This window comes from Myotis nattereri, assembly GCF_964212035.1.
Source record: "Myotis nattereri genome assembly, chromosome: 15".
Classification (NCBI taxonomy): domain Eukaryota; kingdom Metazoa; phylum Chordata; class Mammalia; order Chiroptera; family Vespertilionidae; genus Myotis; species Myotis nattereri.
This window is the reverse complement of record NC_138090.1, coordinates 7,533,720-7,546,921: the sequence shown is the minus strand read 5'-3', so window position 1 is coordinate 7,546,921 and position 13,202 is coordinate 7,533,720. Positions and strand designations below refer to the sequence as shown.

At 57.4% G+C, this 13,202-nt stretch overlaps 4 protein-coding genes across 8 annotated transcripts in view; 1 reads left to right on the top strand and 3 right to left on the bottom strand.

Annotated features, from left to right (window-relative positions):
• Window positions 1-1,340, top strand: part of CNOT1 (CCR4-NOT transcription complex subunit 1) — a 74,946-nt gene extending 73,606 nt beyond the window's left edge. Inside the window, exons 48-49 of the mRNA XM_081107942.1 lie at window positions 522-656; window positions 1,000-1,340. Of these exons, the coding sequence (XP_080964068.1) occupies window positions 522-656; window positions 1,000-1,078 (214 nt within the window). The 3' untranslated portion in view covers window positions 1,079-1,340. The remainder of the gene's footprint in view (window positions 1-521; window positions 657-999) is intronic.
• The window catches only part of NLRC5 (NLR family CARD domain containing 5), a 940,085-nt gene that overhangs the window by 65,076 nt on the left and 861,807 nt on the right, over window positions 1-13,202 (bottom strand). The window lies entirely within an intron of this gene.
• Window positions 1,515-7,081, bottom strand: SETD6 (SET domain containing 6, protein lysine methyltransferase). Its single transcript, XM_081107943.1, has 9 exons — window positions 5,666-7,081; window positions 5,342-5,446; window positions 5,128-5,272; window positions 4,912-5,053; window positions 4,629-4,823; window positions 4,382-4,502; window positions 3,756-3,936; window positions 3,457-3,599; window positions 1,515-3,261 (listed from the first exon to the last, which is right to left on the bottom strand). Exons 1-9 carry the CDS (start codon window positions 5,690-5,692, stop codon window positions 2,959-2,961), a joined length of 1,362 nt encoding a protein of 453 aa, XP_080964069.1. The 5' UTR covers window positions 5,693-7,081; the 3' UTR covers window positions 1,515-2,958.
• The window catches only part of NDRG4 (NDRG family member 4), a 26,855-nt gene continuing 20,647 nt past the window's right edge, over window positions 6,995-13,202 (bottom strand). For 3 of the 5 annotated variants that reach the window (XM_081107946.1, XM_081107945.1, XM_081107948.1), the window contains 7 exons: window positions 12,756-12,859; window positions 11,997-12,053; window positions 11,845-11,896; window positions 11,301-11,348; window positions 11,105-11,140; window positions 10,961-11,012; window positions 6,995-8,835 (listed from right to left, as the gene is read on the bottom strand). In XM_081107946.1, the coding sequence (XP_080964072.1) occupies window positions 8,681-8,835; window positions 10,961-11,012; window positions 11,105-11,140; window positions 11,301-11,348; window positions 11,845-11,896; window positions 11,997-12,053; window positions 12,756-12,859 (504 nt within the window). In that variant the 3' untranslated portion in view covers window positions 6,995-8,680. Of the gene's footprint in view, window positions 8,836-9,580; window positions 9,620-10,960; window positions 11,013-11,104; window positions 11,141-11,300; window positions 11,349-11,844; window positions 11,897-11,996; window positions 12,054-12,755; window positions 12,860-13,202 lie in introns of all 5 variants that reach the window. The other 2 variants (XM_081107944.1, XM_081107947.1) reach the window with 1 other exon arrangement.

The following is a 13,202-nucleotide window of genomic DNA, read 5'->3' as shown; positions in this document are numbered from 1 at the left end:
TTGTGGGTATTAGACAACAGTATTCCTTAGATTTATATACCAAAAACTAACTAGTGATAATGTCCTATCTTGTAATTATTTATAAAGCTGCAGTCAACTTCCTTGTACTTAAATCTGTGTTCTTGTGCTTTATTATTTTCTTGGTAAATTTAGAAGTACGGTTGGCTAGGTAAAAAAATGAGTATTTCAGTCAATGCTGCCATTCAGTATTAGAATTTGCTTCGTATTTCCTTTCATTTAGTGCATACTTTAAGTGATTACTTTTTTGCACCATGTGGTCTGATATTATCCTAACCTTCACCTTAACTTAGTCTTCTAGGCTCAGTAATCAATCAGGAAATCTGGGTTTGAATCCAGCCTATTCTCAAGAATCCACCTGGGTTATTAACCATGCTATATAGAGTACAGAGATTAATCCACTTGTCTTTAGTAAACTAAAAGTTGTTAGCTTTACTAATCAGGGAGAAGAGTTAGGGATCCTGAATTCAGTGCATTAACTCACTCGTTCTTCCCTTCTCCAGGGTTCTCTTGGAACGGTTGATTGTAAATAGGCCACATCCTTGGGGTCTACTTATTACCTTCATTGAGCTGATTAAAAATCCAGCATTTAAGTTCTGGAACCATGAATTTGTACACTGTGCCCCAGAAATTGAAAAGTAAGTTAAAAGATTTTTTAATTGTCTGAGAATGAGAATCATTTGATGGCTTCAGCCTGGGTGGATCGTTAAGGCAGTTGTTAAAGCTACACACAGTGTTGCCAGGCCTGATCTTTGGCGGGTGGGGAATGTCAATCCTCACTTGAGGATGTCTTTTTCCCATTGCTTTCCAGAGAGAGATGCATGTGAGAGATATATTGACTGGTTGCCTCCCACACACATACAGATGGGGGTGGGACATGAACCTGAGATCCTTTGGTGTGGTGTGCAGGCTGATGCTCTACCCACTGAGAACACTGGCCAGGCCTGAACTTTTCTCACAAACTTAACTCTTTCCCTTCAGGTTATTCCAGTCCGTCGCACAGTGCTGCATGGGACAGAAGCAGGCTCAGCAAGTAATGGAAGGGACAGGTGCCAGTTAGACGGAACTGCATTTCTGTTGTAAATGTGTCAGCCTGGATGTCCCACAGCACCAAGTCCATAAACTGGCTGAGGAATCCTTTCAGCTCTTCCTGACTTTCCCAGCCCTTTGGTTCTCAGGAACCTGCCCCAATTAGTTTGGGCCAGCTTCCTGTCTATGTGGGCACGTTCCAAAGTTTAAATGCATTTTTTTGACTCTTGGCCAAAATTTAGAAAATGCTGTGAATATCATTTTGAACTTGTGTAAATACATGAAAGAGAAAACCTTTGTCTGGAACTTCTTGGGTTTGTGCAAAAAGTGTCAAAGGCACGTACATAAACTGGTAACTGCCCATCTCATGTGAAGAGGCTGCTGCTGCCATGTACTTGCCTGGGGGCATAGCTCCACATCTTGACATTCCTGGTGTCCCAAAGAAGAAGCAAAAAAGCCAATTTAAATATTATATAACATTTCTTTAATGTGGACCTTGAAAATCACAAAAGTTGGTGAGTATGATAGAATTTAGCATACAATTTGCCTTGTCCCTGCCCCAGATCTAAAGTTGACTGCTAGAGAACATGCTCTTTTTACAAAGGGAAACACACCAGGGCTAAAGCGTGCACTGCCACCACCACCACACCCGCCACCCCAAATCTCTCCTGATGCTTCTAAACTGAGGAAAGGGAACCAAATAGTATCAACTGCCCTCCCCCTTTATCCCAGGCTAAGATGAGTAACAAAAAAGTCAAAAGGACCAACACAACCTCTTTTGTAAGGATACCTATTGGTCCAGTGTTATACTCTGTAGCCTTCCCAGTTCTTGGCCGTTAGCTCCCCTACTACTTGTGGGTGCCGACTAGTCATAGTCAGTGCAGCATTAAAGTCATGACACACATGCAGTCCGCTGTGCCTTGCCTCAGGAGCAGCAGCCAGTGCTGACAGTCCACCCTTGCAAAGCCTGGGGACTTTGGGAACCAGCTTTTTGCTAAACGGTAGATCTTTCCCACTAGTTTTGAGCCTGTTTGGCCTGTTCAAACAAGCAAAAAAAGTCTTTTTTTTTTTTTTTTTTTTTTAGTGTTTCTTCCTGTTCCTTTTCAATGGAAAATTGTTAGAGCAGGTTTCTATGATTAAACAATTACAAAATGCCCTTTAATTTTAAAAGAAAGGAGTAGGTGTATATGCGAAACTTACACCTTTAATGGCTGTCAAGTTTATGGCCAGAGGACAAAAAGGTCCAAAATTAACTAGAAAATCTTGCATGATGCGGGCCTGAATGTCATTGGTGTCTCAGGATTTCTTCCCTGAGGGTGAGTTGTCCCATCTAGAGCCAACTTCAGACTGCTGAGGAGTTAAAACATGCTCTGAGTGCCAGTGACATAGCTTATTAAATCCTTATAAAAATAAGTTAAGGCAGCAGTTGTCAAAGCGACACACAGTGTTACCAGGCCTAAACTTTGGCGGGTGGGAATCCACTTGAGGATGTCTTTTCTGTTCCAAATAGACTCAATTTTAACCAGGTCTACTTTCAAAGGTCGTGTTATTAAACACTACACTAGACTATAAGACCTTTTATTATCACAATCAAATTTCTGCTAACTTTGGTCCAAACTGAGAACAAAACGGCTATAAAGTGTTTTGGTTTTAAGAAGTTAAAAAAGGGGGGGGAAGGGGGGTTGGTCTTGGTGACAATTAGCAGAGATTCCCAAGTCTGCTGTTCCCAACCCTTAGACATGTCCCATTACCTCAGAGTTCATCCTAGCACACCTTTGCTCCTTTGGCTTTTCTTATTAACCACCAAAAGGAAAGATCCAAATTTTCCTCCTTTTCAAGCATCCATGAATACCAGCTTAGAAAAGTCCTTCTCATGGGATTTCCTTCAGGTAGCAGGGAATCCGCTTAGCTTTAACCCGTCAGTTCCAACAGCTGGTGTAAGATCATCTTCTGCCCATAACGAACCTGTAAGGCCTGCTGCTCCCTCCAGCTGAGTTTGCTGTAGACGTCCTTATTACCGAGTAAATCTTGCTCAGCTTTTAAGTCTGTGGCATAGGCTTGCAGGGTCAACAGAACACTGTTCCGAAGAAGCTGTCTCCATGATTCTTTGAGCCTGGGGATATTTGTGATCGTCAGGCTGTCCTCTTCCCTTTTATCTCCCCATCCATCCTGTTCTTTCAACTCTCTGAACTCCTCAGCAGACATGCACAGGACCTAGAAGCAACCATGGGCCCTTTAATTAGGATTTGCCACTTGTGTGTTTCTGAAATTGATGTAGAGACGACAACCTATCTTGGTAGCATTCAAATATCCTCTTCCCTTCATCCCTCCCTTCCTCCCTCACCTGGCTCTATAGCTCTAAATACGAAGGCTGCTTTGAGCATTAAATAGCAGTTTGGGGCCCTTTACCTTGAGTGTGGTGGTCAGTTCCTCTTCAGTCAGCACCTCTTCCCGCCCAATCACAAAGGCTCCCTCCTCCCCTACCATCTCTAGTTCGCATAAGTAATCCCAGCGTTCGCACAGCTGGAGCCTTTCAGCTTCATCTTTTGCTCCTGTAGATAGAAAAGTAGTGTGAAGCCTCAGTATATCAAAGGTCGTTTCTTAGTCTACCCCTAGTCTGCAAAAAGCAACTATTAGCAAAGCACCTGGGACGGATAGGGGAAAGAGGCACATCCACGTGTCCAGGATTGAGTCAATCGGGCACTCACCCTGTAATGCTGCCTCTCGCACTGTCACCATCTGAATGTCAGCTGTGTCATCTGTGTTGTCAGGGTATGGCTCAGCAAAGCCATACATGTGGATCAGCTGCCAATTGGCCATTTGCCCGTAAGTGTTGAAAATCTCATGGCCTTTGGGAATAGGCTGAGTAGCCACCATCCGCAGACAGTTCTGGAGTGGAAGGAAGCAGCTGGGAACAGGCCCTTCCCTTCCCCGCCCCATGATTACTCCCCGCCTAGGAAGACCCTCCAGCAGGCCTGTTCAGCGATGGGATTGATGCTGTGCCCACCAACAGAAACTTCCACACAGTAAACAATTTAATGAGCCCCGGCATCATCTTACACCGCTGCCCTGCTGCCCGCACCCTGGCATTGTGCAGAGCAGCCCACCTCCAGCACCAAAGAAATGATGGCAGTCAAGTTCATCAGAAGATTAACCACAAACATGAGAAGTTCTGTGCTCAAACTATTTCACTGGGAGACGCACGTATAGGAGGCGCTAACTTCACTTACTCCTTTTCAGCCTAGTGGCCAAACAGCCACAAATGACAGGCACTGGTCTGAATCATGCCCAGTCATCAACACACCTACGAACGCACTGGGAGGTGTCCACTCACTGGAGAGTACTCTAGATTGGCATTGTGATCGGCTACGTGGTTTAGTATGTCTGCGGCAGGCACCATCAAGGGGGGGTTTGGCTCCTTTTCATCATCCTCTTCCTCCAGGGGTTCCTGAAAGCTACCAGAGAGAACTTGGCTGAAGCCCAGGGCAGGGGGAGGGGCTGGGGTGGGGTCCACTGTTGTCTCCCCTCCTGTCCCTCAATAGCGTTCTAAAGAAAAGGGGCCTCCCAGGCTGCTCACTGACCTATAGGCCATCACGAGAGCCACGAGCTGCTGGTAGAGTTCCAGGGAGCGAACCCTGGGGCTGAAAAGGTCGGGGTGGGCTTCCATGAAGGGCAGCACGACGGAATGGTACTCGCTGCGGATGTTGGCCAAATCCTTCTCCACGGCCTCGGGGACCCCTGTCCCCTGCAGCAACCGCCGGCGCTCCCCCTCCGGCCTGCAGGGAAACCCTCGTTCCCTTCACACGCCCCACCGAGACCAGGGCTCCGGAGACAGCCTGTCCCCCACCCCTGCACGGCTCTCACCAGAACATCGGGTGCTCCAAGCGGCCCAGCTCGGGCCAGAGCGCAAAGTAGGGGCTCCAGGGTGAGGCCGGGGCCTGCAGCTCGTGGAGGAGCGCCAGCAGCAGCGGCACCCAGCCCGACTGGCTCTGCAGCGCGCCCCGCTCTGCGGGAGACAGAGGTGAGGGCCCGCGCGCGGCCCGCGGCCCCTCCTCCCGCCCCACCCGCCGGCGCGCGCACCTCGCTCCAGGAGGCCGCCGATGGAGCAGGTGTGCTGCGACAGGAGCGCGGCCCGCGGCACCGCGAACAGCAGCTCCCCGGCCTGCACGCTCTCCCGCGCCACCATGCCGTAGCCGGCCACCGTGCCCTGCCGGCTCACCGCCACCTAAAGGGAAGCAGCGGCTCAGAGCACGCCCGCGCCCAGCCTGCCCGCGTCTCCGCCCACCTCACTCACCTTGGGGCTCAGCTCCAGCCCCACGCGCCCGCACCAGCGCAGGAAGCCGGCCACTGGGTCCGGGTCCCGGTCGAGGCCGTGGCCACAGCCTTCAGGTCCCGCCACCTAAAACAACAGGGCGCGCTGGCGAGGCCCCGCCCCCGAGAGCTCGCAGGGGGTGGAGACGGCGGCGCCGCACGGAGGGGGCGCCGAGTGGGGGAGGGGACCGGAAGCGACCGCGGGAGCGAGGGAGTGGAGGACACCCCCGCGCGGGACGGATGCGGGTGGAGCAGCGCGAGGCGCAGTGGGGAGAGGTGGGCCCCACGCCGGCCGCCCGCGACTTACCCGCCGGCGCTTCACCCGAGTCGCCATGGTCCGCGAGCGTGCGACCTCGCCAGTTCGTGGAGCCGCGCCGCGCTTCCGGCGTCCCTGGCCACGCCCCCGGCGTCCCTAGACACGCCCCCGGCGGGGCTTTGAGGGCGGGGCCACGTGCCCGACCCGCCGCGCGGACCACGTGGGGCTAGTGTCAGAGCGATTAGGGATTGGCACCTGGTACAGTCAGTCCTGAAAGCGGCCTTCTGTGAGGGTGTCCCCATTTGGGCTTAGAAAACGTGCGGTCGAGTGCAGGAAGACGTGTCCCCGTGCCACCTCGAGCCTGGTTCTGAGCCGGGCACAACCCTCCCCTGGGATCTCCGACTGCTGAGACCTCGGGTGCACGTCCGGGTGAGGGACAAAATCTGTTTTCTGGATGCGAAGCTGAGGGCCTCGCGGCTGCGGCTGTGGGCGCACCGGGAGGGCGCCGGCCTGCCTTCATCTCCGCCACTCCATCTCCGCCACTCGTTAGCTGTGGTCACCGCCGGTTTTATTTGCTCAATTAGAGCAGTTTGCATGCCGGCGTGGGCAGGGCTCACAGAATTAGGATAAGCTCCTGTCACACGCGCTAGGATATTCCTGTTTTCATTTTCTGCATAGCACACAGTGGGTTTAATTTTTATTTACTTGCTTTGTTAGCTGACACACAGCAGGAACTCAATGCCTATTGGGTAAACGGCTGAGTTAATCATAAGTGGCTAAACCTGGGGAAGGAGCCTGCTGTTAAATTTAACAAGGCAACGAATGAACATAGAGGTTACAACGCTTGTGTTTGGAAGTCCAACGATGCCAATGCCAGCTCCCACTTGGCTTTATTACAGCAAATCCCTTATTCGGAGTCTGTTTCCTCCGCCGTGACACTAAGATAATGGATATCTATCCTGCAGAGTTCATGTAAGGGTTGGCAGCGTAATGCATGGGACAAGAAGTGGGAACATGGAGATGGAAGTGCCCACCCTCACCCTGCACGCTCCCCCGCCCTCACCCCCACAGGCATCAGCTTTGCCAGCCTAAACTTTGTCTCTTCCAAAGCTTCCCACGGTGGGCATGGCATCACCATACCCAAATTCCTTTTAGTTTCTTTATTGGTTTTCGGCACAGTTAACTCTTTCTATGTTGACAAGGGTTTTTACTTGTTTTACATTTTGTCATTTCCGAGTCTCATGACATTAGCCACTAGAATACACAAAATTAGGCTCTCCACCCTGTACAGAGAGGAAAATAATAAACTCCATTGAAAGTTCACTTTGACGAAAGAAGAGACCACCTCCGATGGAAAACCACACACAGGAGGACCCGATATACATACGTGTATATATAATGTATAGATATTTATAGATATCTCATCTGAAAGAACACAGCAAAACAAGAGAAATCCAACTTGCAGCACTATCTACAGTAAGAGGGATTAATTCTACCAGCTTTTCAAACGGTCACATTCGATATTCAAAGGAAGCACGTGAGTGAATAGAACTGGCACAGACTAACACTCCACCAGGCTCTAGAGAAGTCTAACAATGGCTTAAGATTATTGGGGGGGGGGGGGGGTAATATGTGCAGAGGAAACATGGATATGGGTATCCTCCCAGCCTCAGAGCACACCCCTCCTCCCCAACATACACACCCCGGCCCTCCGATTTTCATAGCTCTCTCCCCTTTCTTTTTACTCGTTTGGGGGTTTGTGGCAACTGACTCAGGCTCTGAGACAAATGGCTTCTGGTTTCTGGGCCCAGAGATTCTACCTGATAAGGTGGTGGATGGGAAATACACGGCCCAGTCCTGGGCTTTAGGTGGCAGGAGGGGGCGGGGCGGGGGGGGGAGGGGAGCCTCTCTCCTCTGCCTGGTCCTTGTTCACTGCGGGAACTTTCCCCTCCTACCCCCGGATCTAGCAAAGCCCCAGTCCAAGCCGCTCCACAGGCTGAGATGGGATGGGGCCTGCGGGAGTCTCGACACCCTGGACCAGTTCTACAGGAACTCTCTCGCCTTGCTTAGGGATGCCTGGGTGAAACGCCAGCATAACTCTACCAGGACTCTTCCTAGAAATACCATGTTTCTGGCGGCCTTGGCCACACTGTCCTTCGTGGAACCTGGGGGGCAAAAGAGGGATCTATTGGGACTTTCAGCCACTGCCCCCTGGGGCCACATGCTGGCTCCCAAAGGCAGGCAGAGGGACACCCCGTCCTCACTGGCTATCCCAGCCTTTAACCTCAGCCCCAAGCCAGGTCCCTATGGAGGTGGAAGACCAGGAGACCAACTGCTTCGGGGCCTTCGTGCAGACATGGGCCAGGGCCAGGCGGTGGCGGGGTGTGTGAGCCGGAAGAGACAGTCTGTGGGGTTCCTGCCCTCAAGGTCCTTTCTTTTGTTTTCCTTGGACAGAGAAATCCCCTTCAGCCCCTGCCTGCCTGCCTGCCTGGCCCCTGCCTGCCTGGCCCTGCAGTACCCGCAAGAGGCCTGTGGGAGCACCCCCTTGTGGCTACTGTTCAGATGATTGTCATATGTGCTATGTGACAGAATCAGATGTGCTTGGTGGGAGCTGGGGTGGGGGTGGGGGTGGGGGGTTCCAGGGCTCCCTGCTGCCTCTCCTGGTTCTCATGCCAGTGCCTGAGCTGCACCCATCACCTCACCAGTCCATCCCACCGTCAAACCTGCCTGCCCCAGGAGTCATCCCTTGCTCTTTCTTTAACCCAGGATATCATCCCGGATCCTGGCCAGAGAGGGACTCAGCCTTCCCTTAGCTGGTCCCCCTCCCGCCCAGGTGCTGGGGACTCGGCAGAACGGGCCCAAGTTAGCCAGGTCAACAAGGTTAGTGAGGTGGGGCCTGGGGACCCCCTGGAGACTGTTCCGCTATAGCATGAGACCTGTAACCCCCTTTCCTCCCTTCGCCCTCACAGAAAGAAATAAAACAGAAAAGGAGCCGGCGGGCGTGAGGGTGGCAGTGGGACCTCGACGCGGGTGGGGGCACATGGGCGTCTTCAGGGGACCAGGGCTTCAACAGGACACCTCCATGGTGTGGTTGACCTGGCCCAGCCCATCGCTGCTCTCCGAGTGGGTGCAGGCCTGCGGGCGGCTGCCCTCCACCGAGCTGGCACTGGTGAGGGACGCGGTCCGAGAGCGGGCGAGCCGGGTCATGCTGGCCGAGGGCACTGTGGACAGAGGTGGGGCCGGGCATGAGGGCCAGCGGGCAGGGCCGGGCACCACAGGCGGGAGAAGGACTCACGCAAGCAAAGCGGCCAGCGAGACCCATTCTTCCGATGGCACAGAGGCCCGTCCCAAGCCAGGGCTCTGGCGTCAGCTCTGCCAGCCCGAGGCATGCAGCCAGCGACAGTGAGCGAGCCAGGGCCGGGCCGGGGTCCGCAGACGCCAGCAGGACCCTCTCGCCACAGCTGGCCAGAGACAAGGCCAGGATGGCGGAAGTTGACCCGCTCCCCCGGAGCTGGGGGAAGGAAGGGGCATTGTTTCAGCGTGGCCTGCCTTGAGAGGATGGGGGGGCTGGGAGAGGGGGGTGATTCTGCAAAGGAGGCCAAACTGCCCTAAATCCCATTTCTGCCTCATTGCGTTTCACAAGCGAGACTCGGCCCTGCTCACTTATCCGGCCACCTGTTCGGGCCACCTGCTCAGCTGGGGCAGGGCCGGGCCTGGGCCCGCCCTCGAGAGGGTCTGGTTCCAGCTGCCACAGCTCCGGAAGCCTCCCTCGGAGCAAGGCTGCTCTCGAACCCAGCCAATCCAGAGCCCTAAAAAGGGGCAAAGCCTGTGCCACCCAGGATCTGCGCACGAGCAGGACACGAGAAGGTTCCAAACCACAGCGAGATGCGCTGGCTCAGCGCAGCCAGAGGAAGGAGCAGGGGAGCCCGGGCGGGCCATGCATCAGGGGAGGGGCTCCAGGGCTACCTGCTCCTCCACTCAGCCTCCGGTCCTTCAAGTACGCAACTGAGAGAGAAGACAGAGCCGGGAGGGGAGACAGAACACGGTGAGGAGCGGGGTCCGAGAGGCAAGGGGTCAGATGGACCGAAGAGACGGAAGGACAGGCTGAGGGCTGGAGGCAGGGCCAGGGCCTCGGGGAGCCCACTCCTGCCCACCCACCACACAGCAGCCACAGAAGGAACCACGCAGCACAGACTGACCTCAGCCTGGCCCTGGAGCCCCGACAGCAGGGAGGGGGCACTTTTTGCCCCCCGCACCCCCGCCCCCAGCCTCTCGGGCTCTGCGGGGCTCATGTCAGCAAGGCCTTTGGGCCCATATCTGTCCCAGCGCCCTCACCCCCTCACCATTCTGCTGGGCCTCAGTCCCCCCAGGGACAGAAGGGGGGAGTCCTGCACGACCTCCCAGGTCCCCCCAGCTCTTGGCTGCCTGGTGGCATTTCTCCCGGGGCCCTGACAGGCGTTGCCCATCCCCCCAACCCACAGATGCTGACTGGGCAACTCCGTGCTCCAGGCCGGCTCCGCTCCAGCTCCGAGTCCTGTGTCTCACCACTGGCCTGCTTGCCTACTTCTCACAGAGGCGAGGCCCTGGCTGGAGGGAGAGCTGTCCCTGGACGGGGCTCCCGCCTCCCCTCCCAGCACAGGCCTGTCCTCCCCCCCCACCCCCAGGTCCAGAGGCACAAAGCTTCAGGGAGAGGGACAAAAAGTCGTCGGGGAGAGGAAGTTTGCTTCCACCAGGAGCCAGGTGTGTGCAGCAGAGGGGTGGAGGAGGTGAGTGCATGTGTGTGTGCGTGTACGTGTGTGCGCGTGTTGGGGGCTCACAAGCCCAGTCTGGATCTGAGCACAGGGGAAGTTTGGAGACAGAGGGGGGAGGGGCGTGTCGGGGGCCAGTGCTGCCCGCAGCCGCTACGCCCCAGGATGTGCAGAATGCCACCCGGGCCCAGCTGCCTACGGGGAGAGGAGCTCTTCTCCCAGCCCCGGGGGCCCAGGCCCAGGCTGGGTGCTGCTGGGAATTCTCCTGACACCCACATGGCCCATGTGCCTTCCGCGGCCCAGACTGCAAGCCCGCTCTTCTGTGCCCATCTCCCAGCTGTGACAAAGCCCTGGGTGGGGGGTGTCTGACACCTTCAGGCGGGACCTGGCCATGCCACGGTGCCCAAAGCCTCCCCAGGGCCCAGGAGAGCTGGGCACGGAGGTGCAGACGCCCTGGCAGCAGGGGGGCGTGTGGAGAGAGCAACCCCCCACCCAGGCCCCCATCCAGGGCGCCCGGCCCACAGGCTGCTCAGCACACCTGGCGGTGCCGGCCCCCTTGCCGCCTGTGGGTGCTGGGGGCGGGGTGCCAGGTACTCACTGTAGCCCATGCCTTGCAGGAAGTACTTGAAGGCTTCAGTCAGCTTCCCGGGCTGCGGGGAGACAGGCACGTGCTTGACCGTCTAGCATTGGAGGGAGGAGGTCCCCTGCCCCAGCCGAGGCAAGAAAGAGGACTGAGTCTCACCTGTGTGACCTGCGGGAGCCCCCCGGAATCCGCCATCTGCAGGGAGAGAGGAGAGTGAGCAGAGCAGGGCCCCCCCAAACCTAGTCTGGCTCCCAAACACCTGGACAGGCTCGGCTGACCAGATCTGCCAGCCCAGCCAGGACGCCAGGCAGGCCTCTCCCTGAGGCTGGGACCAGGGTGGGCAGGAGGGTCTCACCTTCAGGAAGGTCGTGGTGGTGGGGTCCAGCTTGGAGTTGCACTCAACCTGAGGAGGAGGAGCCAGATGCAGCGGAGGGAGGGGACCCAGCCCCTGGGGGGCCTGGGAGCCACCTGCCCCAAGTGTTAATGCAAGTGCTCTCCCCAGAGCTTGGCACCCCCAGGCCGCCTGCTCCCCGGGATCCGACAGGAGAGGCCACACGGTCCCCACCCGCACTGGTGCAGTCGTGGTCAGGAATGACTTGTTCCAGAGAGAAGGGGCCACTTGTTAGAGCAAAGAGAGGTCTGAGTCTCCGGCCTGAGGTGGGTGGAGGCGGAGATGGGGTCGCACTGCTGGGGGTGGGGAGGCGGCCTGGCCCTGACCCAGCTCCCCTGGGTCTCCAGGCCTCCCTCAGCTGAAGGAGGGGGTGTGGGGAAGGAGGATGAGAGCCACCACCCCGTCCCTGAGGGGTCCCTGGGCTGGTCAAGGACTGGCCGCTGACCGGAGCCCAGTGGCCCCCTCACTCCTGTCCCAACCCTGGGTCCGAGCACAGTCCCTCACTCACCACCCCGTCCTCAGCCGGCGCATTGTCCCCGACCACCAGCATCACGGGGCAGCTGTGGACAGAGGGGAAGGGTTGTCTGGCCTGGGCAAGGCTGGGGGGAGGTGGGGGGAGGCGGGGGCAGCAGGGGCAGGCTGGGGGCGAGGGGCGCTCACCGGAGGGTCCTGGCATTCGGCGCCGTCCCAGGCCGGTTAATGTCCAGGTCTCTGCGGCTGCGGGAGAGGGAGAGGCAGAACAGTCACTCCAGGACCGGATGGGGGTGTTCCCAAGCCTCCCCCATCCCACCCCACCCCCCAATTAGGGCCCCACATCCCTGGAGGCCTGGGCTGCGCTGCATAAATCGGGGCCTCAGGGCTCCCTTCATGTGTGACCCCCAAACTTCTTCCTGGACACCCAAACGCATGCCGGGTGGGCCCTCACCTTGGGCCCCACCCACCCCACTAAGTGCTGCTTGGATGAGCACCCCCTGTGCGGTGGGATGCGGGCCTCCCATTCTCCCCGATCCTCCCGCCCTGCACGCAGCTGGCTTAGTAAGTCCGTGTAGGGTGACAAGAAGGGAAGGTGGCGAGTAGGGGGCCTGGCCACTTCCCTGCAGGGCTACCCCCCAAAGGGGCTCCAAGGAGCACAGCATGAAAACCATCCAACCTCCCCCCTTGTACACGCCAGGCTCAGGGTGTGGGGGTCGGGCTTCCCCGCATCCTCATGGCTCCTGCCGGCCATGCCCGGGGAGGAGGAGCAATGAAGTCCGGCTCCCTGTGCCCTTCGCGGGGGTGACCCTGGGCAGGCAGCGACTCCTCTCGGAGGCTGACTCTGCTCATCTGCACCCTGGGGACGGTGTGGCCCATCTGCCTGCGCCCCTGGGCGGGGGGGGGGGCTGTACTGAGGGGTCCCGGGCCTGCGCCCCGCGCCCACACCTGTTGTACATGTTCCAGAAGAGCTGCAGGTTGGCCTGGTTCACCACGTTCCCGATCTGCTGCCGGTAGCTCTGCACCAGCTCCGCGTTGTTCATCAGCTCCTCCTGGGCCCGAGCGGACGGGACAGACAGAGCGAGGATGGGGAGGCGGGCTCCGAGGGGGCGGCTCCTGGCGGGGTGGGGGCAGGTGGAGACCCCCCCAAGGTGGAAGGCGGGACCCAGGGAGGGGAGGGGAGAGGGGGCTCCAGGGAGCTGTGGGAGGAAGTCTCCCCACACCTGTCTTTCAGGGGCCCAGCCTCATGGCCAACAGCAGAGGACAGAGCGAGGCAGGTCAGACGCCACATAAGCCCCTGCCCTCCTCCTGCCTGGCTGGGAGGGGCAGAACCGGCCCTTCAGCAGCTGTGAGGCCCCCCCGCCCGCACCCCAGCCCCACTCCTGTGAGGTGGTC

Coding starts and splice junctions, on each gene's coding strand:
- SETD6 (XM_081107943.1), bottom strand. CDS start 5,692: ATGGCGACTCGGGTGAAGCGCCGGCGG. Junction 4,503..4,628: donor GCTCTCGTGATGGCCTATAG/GTCAGTGAGCAG, acceptor TCTCTCTGGTAG/CTTTCAGGAACCCCTGGAGG. Junction 3,937..4,381: donor CCAATCTAGAGTACTCTCCA/GTGAGTGGACAC, acceptor CTTCCACTCCAG/AACTGTCTGCGGATGGTGGC.